This window comes from Protomyctophum bolini, assembly GCF_963924005.1.
Source record: "Protomyctophum bolini genome assembly, chromosome: 3".
Classification (NCBI taxonomy): domain Eukaryota; kingdom Metazoa; phylum Chordata; class Actinopteri; order Myctophiformes; family Myctophidae; genus Protomyctophum; species Protomyctophum bolini.
In genome coordinates, this window is record NC_137864.1 from 43,952,760 (window position 1) to 43,976,435 (window position 23,676).

General features: G+C 44.5%; 1 protein-coding gene across 1 annotated transcript in view; it reads left to right on the forward strand.

Annotated features, from left to right (window-relative positions):
• LOC308309865 (uncharacterized protein) overlaps positions 1-23,676 on the forward strand; it is a 117,725-nt gene that overhangs the window by 45,823 nt on the left and 48,226 nt on the right. Inside the window, exons 6-7 of the mRNA XM_080755808.1 lie at positions 3,833-3,988; positions 6,903-7,097. Coding sequence (XP_080611934.1) covers positions 3,833-3,988; positions 6,903-7,097 — 351 coding nt within the window. The remainder of the gene's footprint in view (positions 1-3,832; positions 3,989-6,902; positions 7,098-23,676) is intronic.

Below are 23,676 nucleotides of genomic sequence, written 5' to 3' on the forward strand. Positions count from 1 at the left end.
GTCTGCCTGTGTTTTAAATTCAGGAGGTCAACAACAACAACAACAACACATCGACATTACCCTTTTTCAAATGTCAGCCACTAGAAGCTCGACCTGCCTGCGGCGGGTCGAGCGTCTTAACGCCACGCTGTGTCGCAGCGATCCGACATGCGTCGCGGTCTACAATTTACAATTTAGGCATTTAGCAGACGCTCTTAATCCAGAGCGACTTACATTAAGCAAGAACAAAAAAGCATGGGAATACATCACATAAAAACATTTATCATGAAACATGCGTAAGCTAAGAAAGTAACAGTGGAATATCTATAATGAAACTATACATATAAGCTATACATCTATACTACTATGCTATACATATGTACTATGACGTGCTATAACAATAGCACATACAATGCACTTATGCTGTCTACATAACATGCTATAAGTCTGTATCAAATGCTATCTAAGTCTACAGAATTGCTATCTAAGGGGGTGGGGTAAGTGCTATGGGCCATGATGGAGTCTGAAAAGGTGGGTTTTCAGACTACGGCGGAAGATTGGGAGTGATGCTGCAGTTCTGACTGCAATGGGAAGTGCATTCCACAGTTTTGGAGCCAGAAGGGAGAAGAGTTTGGGACGTGTGGAGTGTTGTCCCGGCGTTTTTAGTGAAGGTACTTCCAGCTTCCCTTCCCAGGTCTACGACTTGCCCAACTGAACTGCGCACGAAGTGTGTGCTCACAACTTATCGGCTCAAATGTAAATGTACGTACAGTATATGTAGATGAAGTGGTAATAACTGTGAAGGCCTCAGCATTATGAGTATATGCTACTGTGACAAACATCATAGCCCCCAGTCTTTGCCAAGGATGCTAAAATAAGACTGAATAGACATTGAACTTGTGTGCCAAAATGACGGGTTCACAGTCACACTGACATTTCTAGCGCACATTGACAGCTTAATGACAAACATTTCTTGTTTAAGTGTGGAACAGAGCTGTTAACTGCTCCATCTCTCTCTCTCTCTCTCTCTCTCTCTCTCTCTTTCTCACACACACACACACACACACACACACACACACACACACACACACACACACACACACACACACACACGAGTGTGGTTGTTACATATAGTTTCTGATGACTGGGTTGTTATGGTAACCCGATTACGTCTGAGAACCCGAGTTCCCATGGTGATCGTTTCGTTCTTTATTACTCTCCGTTAAAGTTCACATGCATGCACAGTCGGTCGCACACCCATACACACACATGCAACTCTTTTTTTATCCAGCCATCCATCTTCAACCGCTTATCCGTAGTCGGGTCACGGGGGCAACAGCTCCACCAGAGAGCTCCAGACTTCCCTCTCCAGAGCAACATTGGTAACATACTTCTTGGGGATCCCGAGAGGCGTTCCAAGGCCAGTGAGTCGATGTAATCCCTCCATCTGGTCCTTGGCTCTGCCCCGTGGTCTCCTCCCAGTGGGACGTGCTTCGAGGACCTCCCTAGGGAGACGCTCGAGAGGCATCCCAATCAGATGCCTCGAACCACCTAAGCTGGCTCCTTTCCAGGCGAGGAAGCAGCGACTCTAATCCGAGTCAGATATCTCTATCTATCTCTCTACTGTCTTTCCATCTCTCATAACTGCTTCTCTCTCTGTTCAGACACTAACAGACCTCCTCTCCTCTCCACACATAACGTACAGTTATCCTTTCGTAACTCGAGAGTATACAAATGTAACCAAATGGACCGGTGTCGCTCCATTTGGTTACATTAGTACGCTCTCAGAGCTCCATTCACATTGAGGGTTTTAAATGTGTACAGTTAGGGCTACTGCTAAAGGGTTTTACTGTGTACAGTTAGGGCTACTGCTAAAGGGTTTTACTGTGTACAGTAGGGCTACTGCTAAAGGGTTTTACTGTGTACAGTAGGGCTACTGCTAAAGGGTTTTACTGTGTACAGTTAGGGCTACTGCTAAAGGGTTTTACTGTGTACAGTTAGGGCTACTGCTAAAGGGTTTTACTGTGTACAATTAGGGCTACTGCTAAAGGGTTTTACTGTGTACAGTTAGGGCTACTGCTAAAGGGTTTTACTGTGTACAGTTAGGGCTACTGCTAAAGGGTTTTACTGTGTACAGTAGGGCTACTGCTAAAGGGTTTTACTGTGTACAGTAGGGCTACGGCTAAATACTAAGTAAAGTACAAATACTTGTACTTTACACCACTGCTCTAGTCGCTCACGCTGTACTGTACATACAGTACCGACTTTCTTTTTTCACTCGACATTAAATATATTGCGACGCAATGCAAGCTTGTTGAAGATTTTCTATTTCGTGCTTAAGCTTTCTCCACAATACGGAAGTTGGGGTTTTTAGTAGCTACTGTAATTTCACCCTTTTAGTATGAAACTAATCATTGCTGGAGTGAAAATGTATTTCCAAATGGAGCTTAGATAGATCTGGCTTATATATTAAATTATATATTCCTTGCTTTTTTTTTTTTTTGCAATACATGGCGCAAAATAAGCAATATCGTTGGTGTTGGGTTGGATAAACCCACTCATGTCCCTAAAACCACAGGGTCACAGCGTGGCGTAATGGACTGTATTTCAACGGGAGAGAGAGAGATAGCATCTCTTTACATGGTGCCTTAACCCATTTTGACCTGAGATCAGATTCTAAAAATGTCTTCTACATCCTGACAGTTTTCCGAAAAAGCTATGTTTCTATGTCAGTCGTTCTTCGATCTCTCAAAAATAGCAGACCTACAAGCTCGTAGCGCGCCACCGAGTGGCGCGCTACGAGCTTGTAGATTTGCTATTTTTCAATAGCTAAAGCATAACATAATGCCAACACCAAAACGGCTTCCCGCCCAAAATTGATTAATTTGCTCACGCCCCCTCGCCTCATAAAGGCCACAGTCTTCCAGCTGCGATAATATAGCTTCCCTCCCATTGGTGGAAACACTGATAGCTGCACCAGATGGATTACACTGTTTACATCGGGCCACTCTCAAAGACATTTCTAATCGCCATCCCGCTGATTACAATCAAAGGAAAATTACGTATTCCCCCCTGGTTGTGTGTGTGTGTGTGTGTGTGTGTGTGTGTGTGTGTGAGTGTGTGTGTGTGTGTGTGTGTGTGTGTGGTGTTTAATGAGAGCAATTAGTGCAAATTACCTTGCGAGCATGCAGAGTAGATTGAACCCCCAGTCCAACATGAATGTGTTGTGTTCTTGGAGTGCAGCTTTTCGTTCCGTTGCATTCCTATACACACACAATGGGTTCTATTTTCAAAGTCTCTGCAGTTTGTGTTTTCTGCTTGAGACTTTCCATGAAATAAAAAGATCCCAAGTCATCGGCATTCTCCATCATCATAACATATGTGTTTTTCTTGTTATTGTAGCTGTTTTCAGTAAATCTGTATACATGGCGATAGTTTGAACATAATTGTTCTGTGCACCAGTGCAATTATTTAGCTCTTATTTCCCCCTCCGGACGCCTGAAAGTGAAAAGGAGCCTGTTAGCCCAGTTTGATCCCGGGCTCCCCCAGACGTGAAGTGTCCTTGAGCAAGACTCTGAAACCTTAATTGCTCCTGATGTGCAGGTTGGTGCCGTGCATGGTTTCCTCTGCCATCGGTGTATGGATGTGTGTGTGAATGGGTGAATGTAATGCATCTATGTAAAGCGCTTTGGATAATATAAATGCACCATTTACCATTTCACCATTTGTTCCCTCACAGGACATCTGTGTGTTGGGCACTTTAACTGGAATTTTCATCCTTAAATTGACATTTTGGACTACAGTATTGTTCTTTTAAATTTAAAACGTCTCCCGTCATCCTCTCCACCCCCAGACTCGACCGCTCCGGGAGCCCCGGCAGGCGGACCTAAACCAGAAGAAAGACCCAACAGAAGCAACACCATCGGCACCAGTGCCGTTGCAGCCTCCGCCAAGGTTCCAGGGATGAGGAGCAGAGCTCTGTCGCTGCAGAGCAGGAGCACCGCGACAGGTGAGGCCTGAACCATAAAACACTGCAGAGCAGGAGCACCGCGACAGGTGAGGCCTGAACCATAAAACACTGTAGAGCAGGAGCACTGCGACAGGTGAGGCCTGAACCATAAAACACTGTAGAGCAGGAGCACCGCGACAGGTGAGGCCTGAACCATAAAACACTGCAGAGCAGGAGCACCGCGACAGGTGAGGCCTGAAAATGGTAGATTTCACAACGCGTCTCATCGTGAACTCGCACTGGTACGCGGGCGTTATGATGACGGAGAATACATACATCTCCCTTTCCCTTCCTTGCTCTCTCTCTCTCTGTCTCTCTCTCCCCCTTTCTCTTCCTCTCTCTCTCTCTCCCTCTATCCTCCCCCCCTCCTTCTCTTCGTCTGCAGTGTTTTAAATTCAGGAGGTCAACACACATAAACGTTACCCTTTTTCAAATGTCAGCCATAACGTGGTAATAACCGTAATGGCTTTCCCTCTTCCTGCCTCTTTTCTCTCTCTCTCTCTCTCTCTCTCTCTCTCTCTCTCTCTCTCTCTCGCTCTTGCTCTCTCTCTCTCTCTCGCTCTCTCTCTCTCTCTCTCTCTCTCTCTGTTACTCTTCTCTCTCACCCGCTCAAAATGTGAGTTTCTCACCATTAAGCCATCATCACAGCCTTCTGAAAACCATGACTCTTGACGCTCACCACACTTCAACATGAAACGCTATCTGGGTTTATACGTAGCTTTAAGATTAAGCAGAAAGCCTGTAATCAGCGTTGAGTTAATCCTACACCAAGCTGAATTAGTGGATGTCAATAGAATTAGGAACTCAAGCTTTTAATCATGTCACCGTTAGCAGGTCGTTAATCAGTCAGTATTTTTGAATAACTAAATAACAGTGGATTTGTATAAAAGTGGTTCTGGGCGAAAAACGTTTCATATACTGTAGGTGTTTACGTTTCTTTCCAACAGTGGGTTAAATGATCTTATGGTGATGTTAAATACCATATGCTGTTATGTTAGTATAGGATTTCCACATGCAATTAAGAGCCCATGGGCTGTATTTTGCGTGTCTTTAAGTACCAGGTCTTATTCCCTAACTTGAGTAAACTAAAGACCTGGAGGCGTGATCGATGCCATTTGGCTATTCTGAGTGGCCAAAGAGCATTGATCACGTCTCCAGGTCTTCAGTTTACTCAAGTTAGGGAATAAGACCTGGTACTTAAGACACGCAAAATACAGCCCCATGACTCAAACTACTAAGACATAAAAGGTTGAGTAACTTTAGAAACCTAGAAAGATAAAAGTAGCCACACACACAGCTTATATGCAATCGTTTATTGAAACATAAAAGCTATGCTGCCATCATCAGGGTTGATCTCTCTAGATCAAGATCACATTGTCCCGCAAGCCCTGAACCAAGCAGCTTTATTGCTGAAACATTTTTCCTATTAGCTATGGGTGTGCGGCTACTTGTATATTTAGTGTGTCTGTTCCCTAACGGGTTTAAACCAGAGTCCAGACTACAGTAATTGCCTTGACTTTATTGTTTTTTATAGAAAGTAAGCCCAAAAGGTTTTCCTTTTTATTATTCCGCCGCCTGTGACCTCATGTGGGTCAATACATCATCATCACGATGCCCATATATGGAGCAACAACTCCAATTTCCCAGAATTTCACCTTTCTAGTTACTTGCGCAAGCAGAGTGCGCAATTACTGCGATCGGCCAATAAGCTGTTGATGGTTCACCTACCTTCAAGACGCAAGTTGGCACCTCGGCAGAGTGCATTTCTATAGTTTATGCCAGGACCTTATCAGGTGTGTTTCACTTATTATGATGGAACTTGTCTACTTTTACACAATCTCCATTTTAAATGGATGTCTTTAAGGCACAACTCTAATGTTATTGCACACATCCTCCTCTGATGTGTTCAGTATTATTGGTAATGTTTGGCACAATAAACCTGTGAACTCAGAGGGCACTCCACTCTGAAAGCTTGTGTGCACGCAAGTTGTGAGTTTGATGCCAAAGGTCTGAAGAACTTTGCAACTCCCTCTCTTAAACCTTCTCCACGTAAACGGTTAGGAATCGATACTGTCAGCCCTTCGCCTAGCAGTGTAACAGCCTCTCCTGTGGATCACTGACAGAGAATAACACATGGGATGCTCTTAGAAACAGAACAGGTCAGAGGCAGAGGAAGCGCTTGAGGGAGAGAAACAACCTGCTCGCTGTTCCAACAGAGAGATGAAGAGAGTGAAGGAAACGAGAAGTGACAGGAGGACGGTTCCTGTCACTTCATGTCATGCTATATATAAATAGACACTACCTGTGGAATACCGTATGTACTGTACATCATGAGACAACTCAGCTGAGGATTACTCGAGGGGACAACTCTGTGTAGTCTGGTCACTTATATCTCTAGTCTAATGCCTGACGAGAGCTAAGGTCATGCACTGTACTGTAGCTCTAGTCTCTAGTCTCGAGCACCGAAAATAGCAGCTCCACAAGCTAGAGAGTCTAGCTTGTGGAGCTGCTATTTTCGGTGCTCGACACACGCTCACAACTTGTATAACTCAGGCTTCAGCATCTGTACAGTACGTCCGCATGGAACAGTGCCACCGACTGTTTTGGAGAACGTGCTGGAGACAGACGGGGCCTGGGACTTCGTCGAATTCACTAGTCTCCAATCCATCGGGTTAGATTTTTCTCAGTCCCTTAGCCTCAAAATTGTACTTATGTACAGTACTTACAGTAAATCTACTTATTTACACCACTGAAAGTTTTCTTGGTCAGGACATCTTGTCCAAATCTCCATTTTGGACAAGGCAGCTGCACCAGCGACCTACAGTATAAGTCCTCTAACCTAGTCCTCTAGTAGCTCTAACCTAAGAACAGTCTTTTGACTCCTGCTGTACTATGAACATGTTTGTGTGTGCAGGTCTGAAGGCCCCGGCCGTCACCACCAGTCACACTGCATCGTCCAAACCCGTCGCCACCAGTCAGACGGCAGTGAAGACTGCCCTCTCCGCCGCAGCCAATCAGAGCCCCACCAAGCAGCAGCAGCAGTCCCACAATCCTTTGCAAAGGAGCGGCTCTGCGCGACTTTCCCGCCCCAACGCCACATCTTCCACAGGTAAGGGTGATTGTGTGCGTGTGTGTGTGCGTGTGTGTGTGTGCGTGTGTGTGTGTGTGTGTGTGTGTGTGTGCGCGTGTGTGTGTGTGTGTGTGTGTGTGTGTGTGTGTGTGTGCGTGTGCGTGTGCGTGTGCGTGTGCGTGTGCGTGTGCGTGTGTGTGTGTGTGTGCGTGTGCGTGTGTGTGTAAATGTGCATTTAGTTGGGTGGAGGCCCTGTATGGAACAAAAAGAACCTGAGTAGTTATCATTTAGTCATAAGCTCTTGTGGATAATTTTAATAGTTAGTTCAATATTTATCAAACCCACAGACATAACGTGTGGTAACCACTCTCAACCTGGCCTCCCTATTATGGCTATATTTGGGCATTATTCTCAGATTTATTATTATTTTAGATTGACTATTTTTGCTACTTTTGCACAACGTCGTCATAGGGCATTGTATTGTTTGATACAATATCTTGTATAACATTTTAAAGCGGCCAAGGGTCCCTAAATATCACTGACTGGGTATAAGTCGACTGGGTCGATGACGGCCTTTGTCATTTGTCTCTGTGTTCATTTCACTTTCTCTGTAGATGTTCACTTTTATACTACTTACTACTTACTTACAAATAAAGAAGTAACTCCACACGTGTCTGGGACTGAGGGAGAACAGCTATTTGAGCTCCTTCACCGGCAGCATGGGAACTCTGGTTCGCTCAGTCACTCGTTCACTGGAAGATCCACAGTGTTTAATTTAACTCTCTGACTTTGACTTGCAAATGGATAACTTAGCACGGAGGATTGTAACTGCACGCCACAGGGCTCTTTTTGTGTTTGATTTCTGTTGCAAAGTATTCAGTTTGTAGTCTGAACTGTGGTTATTTAAAGACCGAAAGCATTTGTTACTGATGGGGAAGAATCATTGCCATGTGTTTGTGTGGAGCGATCATTAGCTAGCTCTGCCGGTGGATGCGCGAAACTGTTGGCAACATTGATTACACATGAACGTTCGCACATAAACACACACACACACGCACACAAACGAAGTGAGTCAGGCTTGCGGCCTGGAAGGCTAAACAAACAGATAGTTATCATGCTCTGCACTGCAGTCTGTCTGTAATTACTGTACTGTTCATGGCAAATGCACACACACACACACACACACACACACACACACACACACATTCACATTCACCAATGACGTTATTTAGACTTGGAGTGGGACCACATTTGCTTTGCTTCTTTGCTTCTTAACGATAACTACTTGGGTCGGTTTGGCATTTCAGTTCTGTTTTTGAGGCAGCCATTTGTTTCCTGTTTGGGGGGGGGGAAAGCAACACAACAGTGTAGAATCTACAGTACGCTGTTGAAGAACAGTTATCAATTTAGCTCAAAGAAAACCTGAGATGATTTGGTGTCTCCTCTTCGTCCCCGTCCCCGGTATGCAGAGTAAAACCCTGTGAGTGTTAATTTCACAGCTTTAATGTGTATTAGGTACTGGAGTTCTCAACGGGCCCGGAAATTAAGGACCTACCCTAACTAGGCCGGCCCGAAGCTCAGCCCTACCCTAATAATTACCAGAATGTTCGGCCCAAAGTCCGAAAATGCATGAGTAAAAAACGCCACTAAATGGCCCTGGCGTTTCTGCGTCGTGGTTCAGTGAGAACGGAGTTCAACTTATCGCCGAAATAAAGGATTTTTGTAACTCACGTTAGGCTGTTAAAACTGTTTGCGAGCCATAAACGTCAAGACGTCTAATTGCCAATTAAGTACCGGATGCCACGGACGACAAGACGTCTTCCCTTGGGTTTTTTTTTTTTTCTTAATTTTTCCATCCATATTTTGAAAATTCCTCTAATCTGGTGTACAGGTGATGACATGCATAATAGAATTACAAATTCTTTCCTTCTTTATAATGGGAGAATTGGCACTCAAAGCCTAAACTGGTGACCACCAGGTGGCGCTGAAGGTGTTCCATTTCCATCATTCTATTGGAGTCCAGTGGTGTGTAAACAACATGCATAGCAGCTGCAGCTCCCTTTTAGTTTCCTCTGAAGTGACCCAGTTATGTCCAAGTATTGTCCCCGTTGTGCAACAGTCCCGAACAGAGCTACAATATTATTATCAACTGCCAACTTGGCTATAATCTAGTAGTTTGCATCAATCATTGCCTCTTAAGTAACCCAAATACATACACACGTAATGTGCGTCCAAAAGAACAAACATACAAACCATCCACAGACTGCTCATGGCGTGTCTCGACAGCTTACAGATCTGTTATTTTGTGCACATAATAACATTGAAGCGCGCCGAGAGACGACGGCTACAATACTAAGCATTTTGGAAATCAAATAGCCTGTAGCCTGCAGTGGACATTGCGTGGTTATCATACACTATACTTGCTTGTAGCGTACGTTTAGCGTTTACAGAGTTATATCACTTATATGAGATCGTTTGGTGACTGGTGGCGTTGGTTAATGATTAGGTTACTCAGCTGGGTTTAACGAGATAGCTCACTCAGTGCAGCGTGACGGAAACCTGACGCTTCCAAAACGAGCTATCGTGTGATAAACCGATTGATCTCATAAAACATTTAAGCATATGGAAAGTTAGCTGGTTATATTTCAGCTGATGCTGAGAAGCTCATTTGGTGCACAAACCAGAGGCCAGCCAGCAGTAGCAAGTCTCAACAACCCTCTCTGCTGTGCTGCCTGCGAGTTCCTGCTCTTCAGTCTGAAATGCCAGTGTTGCCAACTCTTGTGAGAGAAATAAGCCAACCCACCTCCAAAAACAAGCCCAAAACAAGCCAACTCTTAGGTGCTTTTTACACGAGGATGGTGTTCATAAAAAACGGCAAAATAAAGTATCGTTTGCTGCTGTCATTTAGACGAGAACCGTGTTCACAGGAGGTGAAAACGCAACGAAGTGAAACCACCTCCCAGAGTGGAAATCTTTTAGAACGCCGTTTCCTATGGTCTCCATATAAACAGGCAAAACGGTGGATACGCAAAAATTGTGACATCATGGCTTACGTCAGCTCTGGTCGGCTCACCCGTGTCCTACGTTTTTACATGGTGTCATAGGCATGCGTCAGTTGCTAGGGGAAACGAACAACAACAACCATGCTAGTGATGAGTACGCGACGTTTGTTTACTTTCTGTGTAGAAGAAGAACGGAAGTAGTTCTACGCATGCGTGACTTATGTTTATGGTTTATATATGCGCTGCGTCACACGGACCCCACAAGGACACGCGCCACCTAGCGACCTGGCATGTATATGCATGCACTTTGTAGCGTTTTCATTCAAGTGTGCGTTCTCATGTAAATGGTCCAAAAAAATGAGAACGCAACAGGACTTTGACGTGTTATATGGAGATGGTCGCCGTCTAAAAGAGGCCTTAGCGAGAGAAATAAGCCAAATCTTCCCTCGAGCCAAAACAAGCATGAATGTTTTGGTCATTTATTATACTATTCCACACATAGTAGAGACACAAACCTATGGGTATTTATAGCATATACATCAAAGAAATGTTGGCTTGGTTGATATTCAAAACAAGCCACAGAATTTGTTAAAACAAGCCCAAAAAACCTCAACCCGCCACCTGGGGAAAAGAACCGCAATTCTGGGGAAAAAAACAAGCCAACTTGGCAACCCTGTCTGAAATGCCAGTGTGCTGTGCCCCCCCTCCCCGCCTCCACTCCTCATCCAGTCACAAGTGAATCGCCAAGGTTCACCAGCGCAGCCCTCTAATCTTCATAATAAATACATGTATACACAAATAACTGAATTGCTATTTTTATTATAACATAAAAAAATCTAAAGAAAATCACAGAGCTCGAGGCTCTGCCCGGCCCAACTAATTAGTGTCATTTTTGGGTCCAACTCGGCCCGAAAACGTCTGTTCGGGCCAGGTCGCGTTAGGTCAGAGTTTGACAACTATTATGTACGACAGTGGCTCTCAACATGGCGTGCAGGGACCCCGGGGCGGTCCTTCAGGTGGTTTCAGCAGGTCTCCAGCTAGGGGAAACGTTGTACACTCTCAGAGTTAAATCACCACTGAGGGTGTATACTGTACAGTGTAGATTGTTTTCCCAGATATACAAATATGGCCTAATCATGCATATCGAACTGGGGGGGTCCTTGTCCTTGAAATAAACACTGGTGACATTATTATGTCCTATTTTAATCAATACTGCACTTTAGCTTGTCACCTCGACAGCCTGTTAACCCATTCTGACCTGAGATCAGATTCATACGAGGTTTCCACTGGACACACACTGGTCTGATTAACCCCATTCTGACCTGAGATCAGATTCTAAATGTCACAGTCGTTCTTCGATTTTTCTAAAATAGCAGACCTACAAGCTCGTAGCGCGCCACTCGGTGGCGCGCTATGAGCTTGTAGATCTGCTATTTTTCAATAGCTAAAGCAGAACATGATGCCGACACCAAAATGGGTTCCCGTTCAGAATGGGTTAAATGCAGGCTAGGCCATGTTGAAGTCCTGGGGCTGTGGTTGCAGCCTCACCCCAAAGTGGTGTCTCTGGGCTGGGCCTGGGCGCCTGACTGCCTCCCCTCTGTGGTGGGTCCCTGGAAGTCTCTCTGGGGCCTGCGGGGAGCCGCCAGTCACAGACATGCTGTCACCCCCATGATTGCTTAACCACCATGCATGCGCACACACACACACAAAGGCGTGCGTACACAAACACACACACACACACACACACACACACACACACACTTGTGCACGTGCGCATGCACACCTTGAGAAAGCACTGCAACATACACACGCACGCACTCATGGCAAATCCATAGTGGAGAAACATCTTGTAGTGTAGAAACCACACACATGCATTTGATTCACACAGATTCACAAAAACACATGCTCACATACATACTCCACCACCGCCCCCCTCAGAACACACGACTCACGAGTGCACGCACGCACACACACACACACACACACACACACACACACACACACACACACGCACCAATGCAGCAGCCTTCAGGCGACTGTGGTTTGCAGTGAGGTCTCCTAATAGCACCCAGTGTCTTTCTTTAGTTCTCTCTGTTCAATATGGACTTTATAGATATGCGCACGCACGCACGTGTACACACACACACACACACACACACACACACACACACACACACACACACACACACACACTTTGCTTTACTTTTACTGTAGGATTGGCTCCCTTGCGGCACTATTTATATACGTTTAACTTTTTTCAATGGTTGAGCTGACATTTTCTCCTTTTTTATTGAACGCACCACAACAATCACTGGCCTAAAAAATGTTAATGTCCACTTTTGTTCTCTCTATTGATGGTTCTTCATGGGTCGAGACCTAAAATGGCCCAGACTAAAGAAACACAGAGACTTAAGTCATAAAATGTTGGGCTTTATTGTCAGCTGTCTGAGTTGTACTGCCTGTTTTCTATCACCATATAGACTGTGTGATTGAACACATACTGTGTCTGCCTGGGATTTTTATACATGTATGACCTATTTTATATTTTTAAAAACAGCAAAAAAAATATCACATCTGCTAGGTTTGTTACTTTTTTGAAGGTTTCTGAAAAACGTGTGAAGATTTTTCCACCATAATGAGTGACGCACCCAGAATATTGACGGCGGGTTGAAAGTGGTTAACCACTTAAACCCTATACTTGGTTGACCGGCGTCCCTCAGCGCTCAACACTAGAGTATTTCATGTTTTCGCTCTACATTAAATCATAAAATAGCCGATCTGCTGCTATATGCTCTGAACGTTTTCCCCACAATTCGGATGCTGCAGTTTATAAGTGGTTAAATGCATCACAGCGACAACACAAACACATCGCCCCTCTCACTCAGCCTCTTGGACAGTCCTTTGTGCCAGTAGAGGCCTTCAGGCTCCACCACCAGCCGTGCCCTCATATGGGAACATTAACCTATTTAGGCCTGAATTTAAAAAGTGTCTTTTAAATCCTGACAGTTTTCTGAAATACCTCATGTTTCTATATCAGTTGGTGCTCAATATTTCATGTCAAGGACCCCAAAAATGATTTGTAATTGGCCGCCGACCCCCATCTGAAAATATGTTATTCCAGGAACCCCTCAGAAGCAAAGATTTGAGTTAAAAAAAACGTCCGCTCTGAAAGGATATATATTCAAAGATGTCCGCCACATTTTCACGATAAAAAAAATAAATAGCAGACCTACAAGCGCATAGCGTGGCACTCGGTGCCGCGCTATGCGCTTGTAGATCTGCTATTTTTCAATAGCTCAAGTATAACATAATTATTTAAACACGAAAAGGGGTTCCCGTACAGAATAGGTTAGGACCTGTGACTGTCTGTTCCGTGCTTTTAACATCACGGTTCTATGGCTTTGACTCGGCATGGTGCATTTGCACATGAACTCCTCCACTGAACCGTGACAGATGCCAACCCAGGACAACTTGTGTGAGACTCACACACTGTACAGTACATACTGTTTATCAGTCTCATATTCACTGTTGATATATATCGGCAATAGATGAATATGTATTTGTATATTCACGAGTGATGGATGTATATTTATTCATCTATTCCCTAGTGATGATAAGATGAATACTCTTTCATATTCAAATTCCATTTTGAACACACAAAATATTACACACCGCAGAGGAGATTCTTACAAATGCATTCCATAAAGAATATGCATCACGTGTGAACATGTTTGTTTTGACAGATGCAACACCAATCATTTTTATTGACAGTATTTTATGGCCTCTCTGTTTGGACTGCGCATCATAAGACTCACTGATGTGTGTCACATCATTGTCAAAAGTATCACATAATAAGCTTCATATTTCTTATTGCATAGTTCTCGTTTAACCCCTTTTGGTTAAAATGGCAGATCTACAAGCTCATAGCGTGCCACAGAGTGTCGCAAATCTTTGAATATATTCTTCCAGAGCGAACGTTTTTAACTCATATCTTTGCTTCAGAGGAGTTACGGGAATAACATATTTTCAGATGGGGGGGGGAGTCGGTGGCCAATTACATATCATTTCTGGGGTCCTTGACATGAAATATTGAGCACAAACTGTCAGGATTTAGAAGACTTGTTTTTTTTGTTTTTTCGACGTCAGGCCTAAATGGGTTAAAGTTGAACGACCCAATGCTTCTAATCCCCATTTTTATTCAGAGCATAATATGACATTTGAGCTGTATTTATATCTGTTGCTTTTCCCCCCAAGGGCTCCTCAAGTCTGTTCCTCCTTCTGTGTCAAGAGGCTAGTAATCTTGACACTCGTCCAAAACCGACGTCAGGAAGTGGGAAGAATAGAACCTGTGTTTGTTCCAATGGATGTAGTTATTATTTAGTCACACGCTCTTAGTTAACTTAGTTATACTTTAGCTATTGAAAAATAGCAGATCTGTCTTGTAGATCAGGGGTTCTCAACCCGTGGGTCGCGACCGCTCGGAGGGGGGGGTCGCCACATTTTTTTAGGGGGTCCCCAAATTATTGAATGGCTGGAAAATGGAAATGAAGAGTTTACATAGTACACATGCATAAACTTTCCTTGATGATTATATCTGGTTTCAGTATTTATTTATGATGTATTTTCTCTATTATTAAGGTTATTTTTGCAGTCAGTTTGTATTGGTGGTGGGGAGGGGGGGCGGGGCGGGGGTCCCGAGACATGGCAATAGTATTTCCGGGGGTCCCCTGCCAACAACGTTGAGAACCCCTGTTGTAGATCATAGCGCGGCACTGAGTGCCACGAGCTTGTAGATCTGCCATTTGTGAAAAATCGTGAAAATGTATGAGTTTTTAACTCAAATCTTAGCTTCTGGGGGGGTCCCTGGAACAACATATTTTCAGATGTGTGTCTGTGGCCAATTACATATATTGTTGGGGGTCCTTGACATGAAATGTTTTTAGAAAAACATGGGTTTTTCAGAAAATTGTCAGGAATTTGTGGAATCGTCGTCAGGTCTAAATGGGTTAAATATTTATAAAACCCACAGACAGATCTACAAGCTCACTCGCACGGCGGCGCGTTGTGACTTTGTAGAACAACTTCATAGGGCATGAATGTGTTTTAAAAACAAACTAGGTGAAAAGTTTAAATGGTTTCTGTCTGACTTTGACAATGAGAACCTTGTTTGTTTTCCTTCCAGGAACAGAAATGCAGAGCATTGATTTTCTGTTCGGCACATTTTCTCCCCCCAGATGCTTTCAGACTGTCCTCTGGTATTTCACCAACTTTTAACTGTAATTCTTTGAGTGTGAGCTCACAATTAAATTACTGTAGCGCTCCGGATTTTACTGTGCACGTAGGCGGGTGCTGTGTTCAGGAAATTATGTTTAGCCAATTATACCACGTTAACTCTGGCGTCGCTAATTTGGCTTTATAGGTACAAAAAAAATTGTCCCACGTGTTTCTAATCTTCTTTTTTTTTTTATTCTTTCACAAATATCAGATCTACAAGCTCGTCATTGTGTTGCATCGTGGCGCCTCGTTGTGAGTTGTTCCGCCAAAGTATAGAATGCAAATCTTTGTGCAAATCTTTCAAAATGCAAATCTTTGAATATATATTCTTTCAGAGCGAATGTTTTTAAACTCAAATCTTGGCTTCTTGGGGGGGGGGGGGGGGTCCCTGGAACAACGTATTTTCAGATGGGGGTCGGCGGCCAAACAATTAAATATATTGTTGGGGGTCCTTGACATGAAAAAGGTTGAGAACCACTGAGTCATTGAAACAGGTTTTTCAGAAAACTGTTAGGATTTAGAAGCCGTTCTTTTTTTTTAGAATGGGCCTCAGGTCTAAATGTGTTATGCCAGTGTGTCAATCCGTTACGATCAGCTACAATCAGCAACTGAAACAGCCTGAACAAAGATGCCCCAACGACCACTTTTCTTCTTGGCCCTGCTTGGTGTGTTTGTCACGTTAACAGAACGGCACAACAATGTCTCTCATCAGTATTCGTCTGTTGTGCGACAGACATAACAAAGGCGTCTTTTCACGAACCCCCGACACACTCGCTGTGTGAATAGCCTCCACATGGCACCTGCCACAGGGAGAGAGGGAGAGAGAGAGAGAGAGAGAGAGACCGGGGGTGGACTGGAGAGCGTGTGTGTGTGTGTGTGTGTGGAGAGGGGGGGTCTTGATGCGGCTAAACGGACGAACGAGAGAGTGGAAGTAGAGAACGTCGGGGTCCCCTCCCTCCCATCCTGTCCTTTCATCGCGCCTAACCTTGACATGAATCATTTGCTGTGTGCGCGTCTCTCTCCTCTCCTCTCCTCTCCTCTCTCCTCTCCTCTCCTCTCCTCTCCTCTCCTCTCCTCTCCTCTCCTCTCCTCTCCTCTCCTCTCCTCTCCTCTCCTCTCTCCTCCTCTCCTCTCCTCTCCTCTCCTCTCCTCTCCTCTCCTCTCCTCTCCTCTCCTCTCCTCTCCTCTCCTCTCCTCTCCTCTCCTCTCCTCTCCTCTCCTCTCCTCTCCTCTCTTCTCTCTCTCCCCCCCACCCTCCATGGCTAAGCATGCAATGAAAAGCAATTATTCAAAGCCCCCCCTCCTCCTCCTCCTCCCACTCCCCGTCTCTGACTCTACAACCCTGCTCTCTGCCTTGCAGCATCCCTCCGTGTGTGTGTGTGTGTGTGTGTGTGTGTGTGTGCGCGCGCGCCATGCGCGTACAGAGCATTAGTGAGAGGCAGAGGGCACGCTGATGCTCGGATTCGTCCAATCACAGGGGAGCGTTGAGTGTTGCTAGCGTTGCACTCGAAACCCCCCACATATTATCAGTCAATCCGTGGCGTGTGTGTTTGTGCGTTAGCAGCATACTGTATTACATTCAGAACATACGCGGCGGTTCCTTTCTGATTTAAATCCACGAGGGACGCCGTGCGCTAACGCAGACGACGGACTCGGGAAGCAGTCACATCGCCGTAGCGGATTGTCTCTCCTTTTCCTTCTCTCCTTCCCTCGCCGGAGGATTCACTATAGCACCTGAGTGAGGAAGGCAGATTTCTTTTGGCGCCATCTTCTCTCTCTCCTCCATTGGCTGGGGTGCTGAACCTGTGTGTGTTTTTCTATACTCTCTCTGCCACAGCCTCGCATGGGAGGGGCAGCCACGGGCTTTCATTCGGTCGAGGAGCGGAGTTGTTTCTGATTCTCTCTTTTTTTTTCTTACGTTTTATTTGAAAATGAGGAATTCATATCTTTAAAAAAATATATATTTTTTTATTCCATTGACATTTTGGATTTCTTAAGATCACTCTTGTTTTCATTTCTGGATTCCAATAAAACATCATTGTGCTTTTGATTTGTTTTAAAAGGAAATATTAACAAGGCAACTATACAGCAAGCCTTCACAGGTTTTTCCTGTACGATCGTAAGGGATTGAAGCTGATGGACTGTGTCGCCACTGAAGCCAGCAAGAAAACGATAGACATCATTAGCACACCGGTGGAAACTCAGGCAGTACTCGAGTACAGAGATACCAAACGGCACGGCGTATTGTCAAAATATAGCATCGTAAATAGACTCTTAAACGAGAGGCAAACCAGGAGAACATCGGGACCACCCTCGGTAGAACCCGTCTCTAAAGCCAAGGCGACGCCGACGACGACATCCTCCAAACTGTTGGAATTGGCCGACGTTCGAGAAGCCTTTCGGAGCCCGCGGGAGACGACGCTGCAACTCTCACCACCTCTGCGTCCGCACGGTCCTCCAGCGAGGATGTTGTGGTCTCCGAGACTCTCGCTGTCCAACTTCCACGTGAAGCTGACGGCGAAGGGACTGTTCCGGAACCTGCAGCTGCTCTCCGGATGCCGGAAGAACACCATGGTGTTCCACGCAGGTCTGGAGAAACTTCACTGTCCTGTAGATCACTTCATCGTCACGTCATTCCACCATCCATCCCTCCATCACAGTGATGTTTGACCTACATATCCATCCATCTATCCATCTATACATACATCCATCCCTCCATCCTACCCATTCCCAATTAACTTCTTTTGAGATGCTATCACTGGTGTTTCATACACTTTTGGAGGATCCTCGTCTTAACATAATTCCATCTCACCTCTGCAGAGAGGACAGGCACTCGGTTATTCATACCGAAAATGGCCGATTTACAAGCTTACACAACGGAACGCGGTGTGGAGCGCTGTGAGCGTGTAGAAAGTGGTCAGTGGTTCCCAAACTTTTCAGGTCGAGACCCAAATGAGAGATTAGACGTTTTCCCGAAGTTTGACCCAAACTAGTGAAAATAGAAGATCTACAAGCACACAACAAGCTACTTTCACTACCTTTTTTTTTTAATTCATGGAATTTCTTAGATGTGTTTCTTGTGTTTGTTTGTTTACTTTTTACATATATATTACGTATATTAATGTATATATATATATATATATATATTTTAATGTAGTAAAGGAAAATGGAATTTTTACTACTGTTTGGGAAACTGTGATCTATGGTGCGCTGTGGTGTTCACTGAACCCTCGGAGTGAAATGAACACTCAAGGTGTAAAGTGTATACATGGAGGCCTGCGTATGTTATGTGCATCTATTGAGCTTCCTTCATAACTCTGTTCATTAAGTTTGCCTGGTGGGTGGTGATCATCCACCTGAGCTGAAGCCGCACCCACAGCTGATGCTGTATGATAACGGGGGAGGGGATGACATTGTGGTTATATATATCACAATTTTTCATTGGCACGTTTGACTGTCAAGGTTTCAGCCTCTACTAGGAAGAAACCCTAAATACAAAGGGAAGACATCATTGCACATAACAACCACACCAGGGGATCTAATGACGTATACTGTCACCTCATAAACACATGAAAAACTGGAAAGAAATACAAAAATATCACGGCACTCATCTTTAAGTCTTACACTCCCACTGCACATTGTACAGTATGTTAAAGCTCCAATCCTGAATCCTGAATTTATACAGTGAATGTTAAGTTACATCTGCAGTGGTTGGAGGTGATTAAGTTATAAGTATTTGAAGAGAACGGTGCACTGGATCGCACACTAGATGCACCGCCATCTTTTTTTGTAGTTCGGACATACAGTAATTGCAACCTCAGGAGAGATATAAACATTACGGATTGTAGCTTTAATATAATGTTCACATCTTTGTTCTCCAATATGCACTTAATTTGTTTTACCTCAACTCGACCTATGTTTGTTTTTCCTCCTTCCCAACATGACCTCATCCCCCTTTCACAACCACCTCCTCCTTCCACTAGAAGTCCTGTTATACTCGTTGTGTGCCTGTGTTGCACGCTGAAAACAGCCGATCTACAAGCTCGCAGCGTTTCTCCCTGCGACGCATTGTGAGCCTGTAGATCTGCTATATTTTGGCACGCGGCACAGTTTTGCCCAGTGGAAGTATAAGAGCTTAACTGTGTGGTGAGATCACAAAACTGGCTCCAGATCAGCCTCAAAGGCCAATTTCACCCTCACAGACCCCCCCCCCCTCCCTCCTCCCCTTCTTACTCCTCTTGTTTTCCACATGATGGTGTGGCGGCCATTGTCGTCTTTCCTGCCTTCTCCCTCTCCTCTGCTGTGGGGGCTTTCAGTTTTGTATGGACAGGCCAAGACAATACCGCCATGCGCGTATCGGATTCAATAGAGCCATTAGCCGTGTGTGTGTGTGTGTGTGTGTGTGCGTGTGCGCGTGCGTGCGTGTTACTATATTGTTAATCTGGTTTCCAGCCTGATTCGCTACGTTCCGTGAAATTGTTTTAGTGACAAAACAAATCCGTGGAACTTAGTGAATCGGGCTCAAAAGAGGGAGTTAGGATTAGAGTTATGCCTGATTTTAACTTAGTTCCGAACCGGTGTAGTGCACCGAAAACAGCCGATCTAGATGTACTATTTTTGGGGTTAGGGTTAAACAATGAAGAAATGGCATTCATAAATGTCCTCAGAAGTGTAGTAACGCGAGTGTCTCAGCAGTGGCGTGATGAAAACCCAGGGATGCCAGCTCCCTTTAACTGTGATAGCCTGCGCCTAGAGAAGCGTCGATCACGTGACCCGACACATACGTACATACGCGCGCCAGAAATAGCCACAGATGCATGATGGATTTCACTTCATTCAACCATTAAAAGCGTTCCCCGGAGGGCTCGTGTCGGAGTAAAAATGGCAGAAAGTCCTTGGCTGCTCTTAACGTCACCTGCTGCATCACACTGAACGAACATGGGTAGAGCATCTTCGCACTGCAAAATCCTGGCTGTTAATATGACTATCGGTGCAAAAATGTACCCTTACCTGTGGGTTTGTACCTCGGTAGAAAGTACAGTATATGTACACAGAAAAATTAGACAAAAAATAAAAGAAATCAATAATTTTGTTTGTCATTTTATGTCATCGTATGCAGTGTTGCATAGAAGTAGCCTAGTGAATATTTATAAAATATACTAAATTACATTTTAATTCATGATCTATAAATTCATGTCGCTAGCAGTTACATGTCTTTTTGTTGTTACAATCAAAATGAGTTTGGCAAATATTCCCGAATTTCCCGTGGACTCTTCACCTCCATCTGATCTGAGCTGCACGTGTTTGTCTGCAGCACGCTCACTGTCTGAAGTTAACGCTCCACAGACCCACTGCCCACCAATGTAGGTTAGTCACCGCGCACGGCACGCACATGTACTACTCACAGATACACACACACACACAGAGGGAATGAACGTTTGTGTATATGCACGGATATAGACACACGAGTGCACGGCACGCGCGCCGTGTGCACATACACAGCCTTGGCATGTGTGTATGTTACGGTATGCGGCCACAACCATCTGGAGAGCAGGCCAACACACACACACACACTGCCTAGCGGTGCAGCTGAGGGTGGGCGCTCGTGCGAGCATTAATCTGATGTTAAGGTTGTTGTTTTTCTACCGAAGGGCTGATGAGGGCTTTAGAGGTTAGATTCTGTTCCAACCCAGGCTGCCATGCTCTGTAACATTTAACGAAAAGCAGACATCCACATCTGCACCGTCCGGAATACGTCTCTAATATTTGTGAAACTGGGTAGAGATGTTCTTTTTTGTGTGTGTGTGTGTGTGTGTGTGTGTGTGTGTGTGTGTGTGTGTGTGTGTGTGTGTGTGTGTGTAAAGCTGTGGATAACTAGGACAGTAGTCTGTCTGCACACCGATTATGTCTACAGCCACTAAATCTGGAAACCTCCCTTTGGAATGAATAGTGGCCCTATATTCTGGGCATGTCATAATAGGCAAATGTTCGACAAAAATAGCAGAGCTACAAGCTCACTACACGTTGCGATGCGACACGCTCTGGCCTTGTAGATCGGCTATTTTAAGTGGTTAAATGATCTCGGCTTGGCAGCGGTTTCCTGGAACTTCTGCCAAGTTACTGCTACCTCTAGCAAACACCTGGCTGAAGAACTGTTTTGAATCGTCTGTGCCGTGATTCAAACTAACAACAACATTCCTTTTAATAATTAGCACGGTGACTTATTTATGTTATTTTTCTTTTTCTTTTACACACTGATTTAATTTGGCCTACTCCTATCAGCCGTAGGGGCCTTGAACCTGAAGTGCTTAAATGTTGCACGACAACACATTGGTATGTTGTTATTGAACCGCGTTGAGTTGTGTATGGACCAATCAGTGGTTCCCTGCAGTGCTCAGATCGATTGGGATCGAATGTGTTTCTCAGCCATATGAGTGAGCGTACACACACACACACACACACACACACACACACACACACACACACACACACACACAGGTTCTTCTCTGTGTGCCTTAACCATCACCTGAGATCAGATTAAAGAAATGTCTTCTACATCCTGACACGTTTCTGAAAAAGCTATGTTTCTATGTCAGTCGTTCTTTGATTTTTCAAAAATAGCAGACCTACAAGCTCGTAGCGCGCCACTCGGTGGCGCGCTATGGTCTTGTAGATCTGCTATTTTTCAATAGCTAAAGCATAACATGATGCTAACACCAAAAGGAGTTCCCGCCCAGAATGGATTAAACCATCATGCTGTATGCTGTAGCTTTGTGGCAGAGTCTGAGCAACACAGTCTGCTAAGCAGTAGTTTTTTTAGTTAAATATAATCCATTTGACCCTAAGACCACCCCCAAGAGTCAGAGTCAGTCACCTACTGCAGTAATATTACACTTGACACATACATACTGGTTGGATTGAATACCAAACCATAAATTGTGTACTGTAATTTAAGATTAACAGAGCATGCTAATCACATATATATATATATCCTATTGATTCACAAATGTATCATTCATTTGCAACTGTATTCTGTGATTCTTGCAAACACACACACACACACACACACACACACACACACACACACACACACGTCACACACACGCAAACCTATCACAGCCACGCCTAATCGAATTCTTAATGATCACGTTTAATCTAATTCATTTTGTGAATAATCCTGTTGGAATGTCACTCTTCGTCTCCTCAATGTTGGATTAGAATTTTCATCATAGTAATCTGAGCCTGGCAGATTAAGGGGATTTAGACTACTAGGGCAAGGTTTTCCCTGGCTCAGACCTCAGAGCCTTTGCGGGGTGACTAGGCATGGCTCAGCCCTCAGAGCCTTTGCGGGGTGACTAGGCATGACTAAATGAAAGCGTGACACGTCGCGACTATGTGCAACAGTCAAGGCCATGAGTCTGTTAAACCAGTCGTTCCCAAAGTGGGGTCCGGGGACCCCCAGGGGTCCTTGAGGGATTTCCAGGGGGTCCCCAGCTATGATATGATAGTTTGGAACAAAATGGACCCTTATGTGTCTGTAACTCTGTTCCATATGTACACATTGATTTTACAAAATAAATTAAGGGGTCCCAGAGAAAGAAATGCCATTAAATGGGGGTCCGTCCATAGACTAATGCATGTCAAACCAGGGGTCCTTGAAAAGGTTGAGATTCAATGCTAGAGCCGTGAAAAATATTCTCTTATAGATAGATAGATAGATAGATAGATCTTTATTTGTCATTGCTTGCATGAAACAACGAAATTCAGTTTAGAGCTTCACCACTGGCATCAAATAATTATGGGGGTCCATAAGACCGCTGTGCAATTAAAGATGACACACACACACACACACACACACACACACACACACACACACACACAGAGAGAGGCAGGGTAATGCCTGTGATAATATGTTATTTGCTAGCCAGCACCATGTGTCAGTGTAATGAACATGTTCTCCATGGTTAATGGTTAAAGAACCAATAAATGAAACCCTGGCCGGAGGCGACACAGTCACTCTGTGGTCCTTTACATGTGCTGCTGATTCAGATTGCTTGATGTCGGCCTCCTTGGCCATTACAAAAAAAACATCAAAAGCACTGTCAATGAATCAGATATGTAGTTTTAATGTGAATCGATGTCGAGTAGAGTAGTTCAATATCAGTACATGTTGTCACAGTCAGGTTTTCTGTCAGCAACAGTACAGTAGCATACGGTTTTCCTTAGTAAAATGAACACATAAGAATATTTGACATGTGTGGATTGTTTAAGAGCAAACTTAAAGCATCTCCACCTGCCCTGCCTTCATTTATCCTATGCCCCCAAAAACAAAATCAATATAC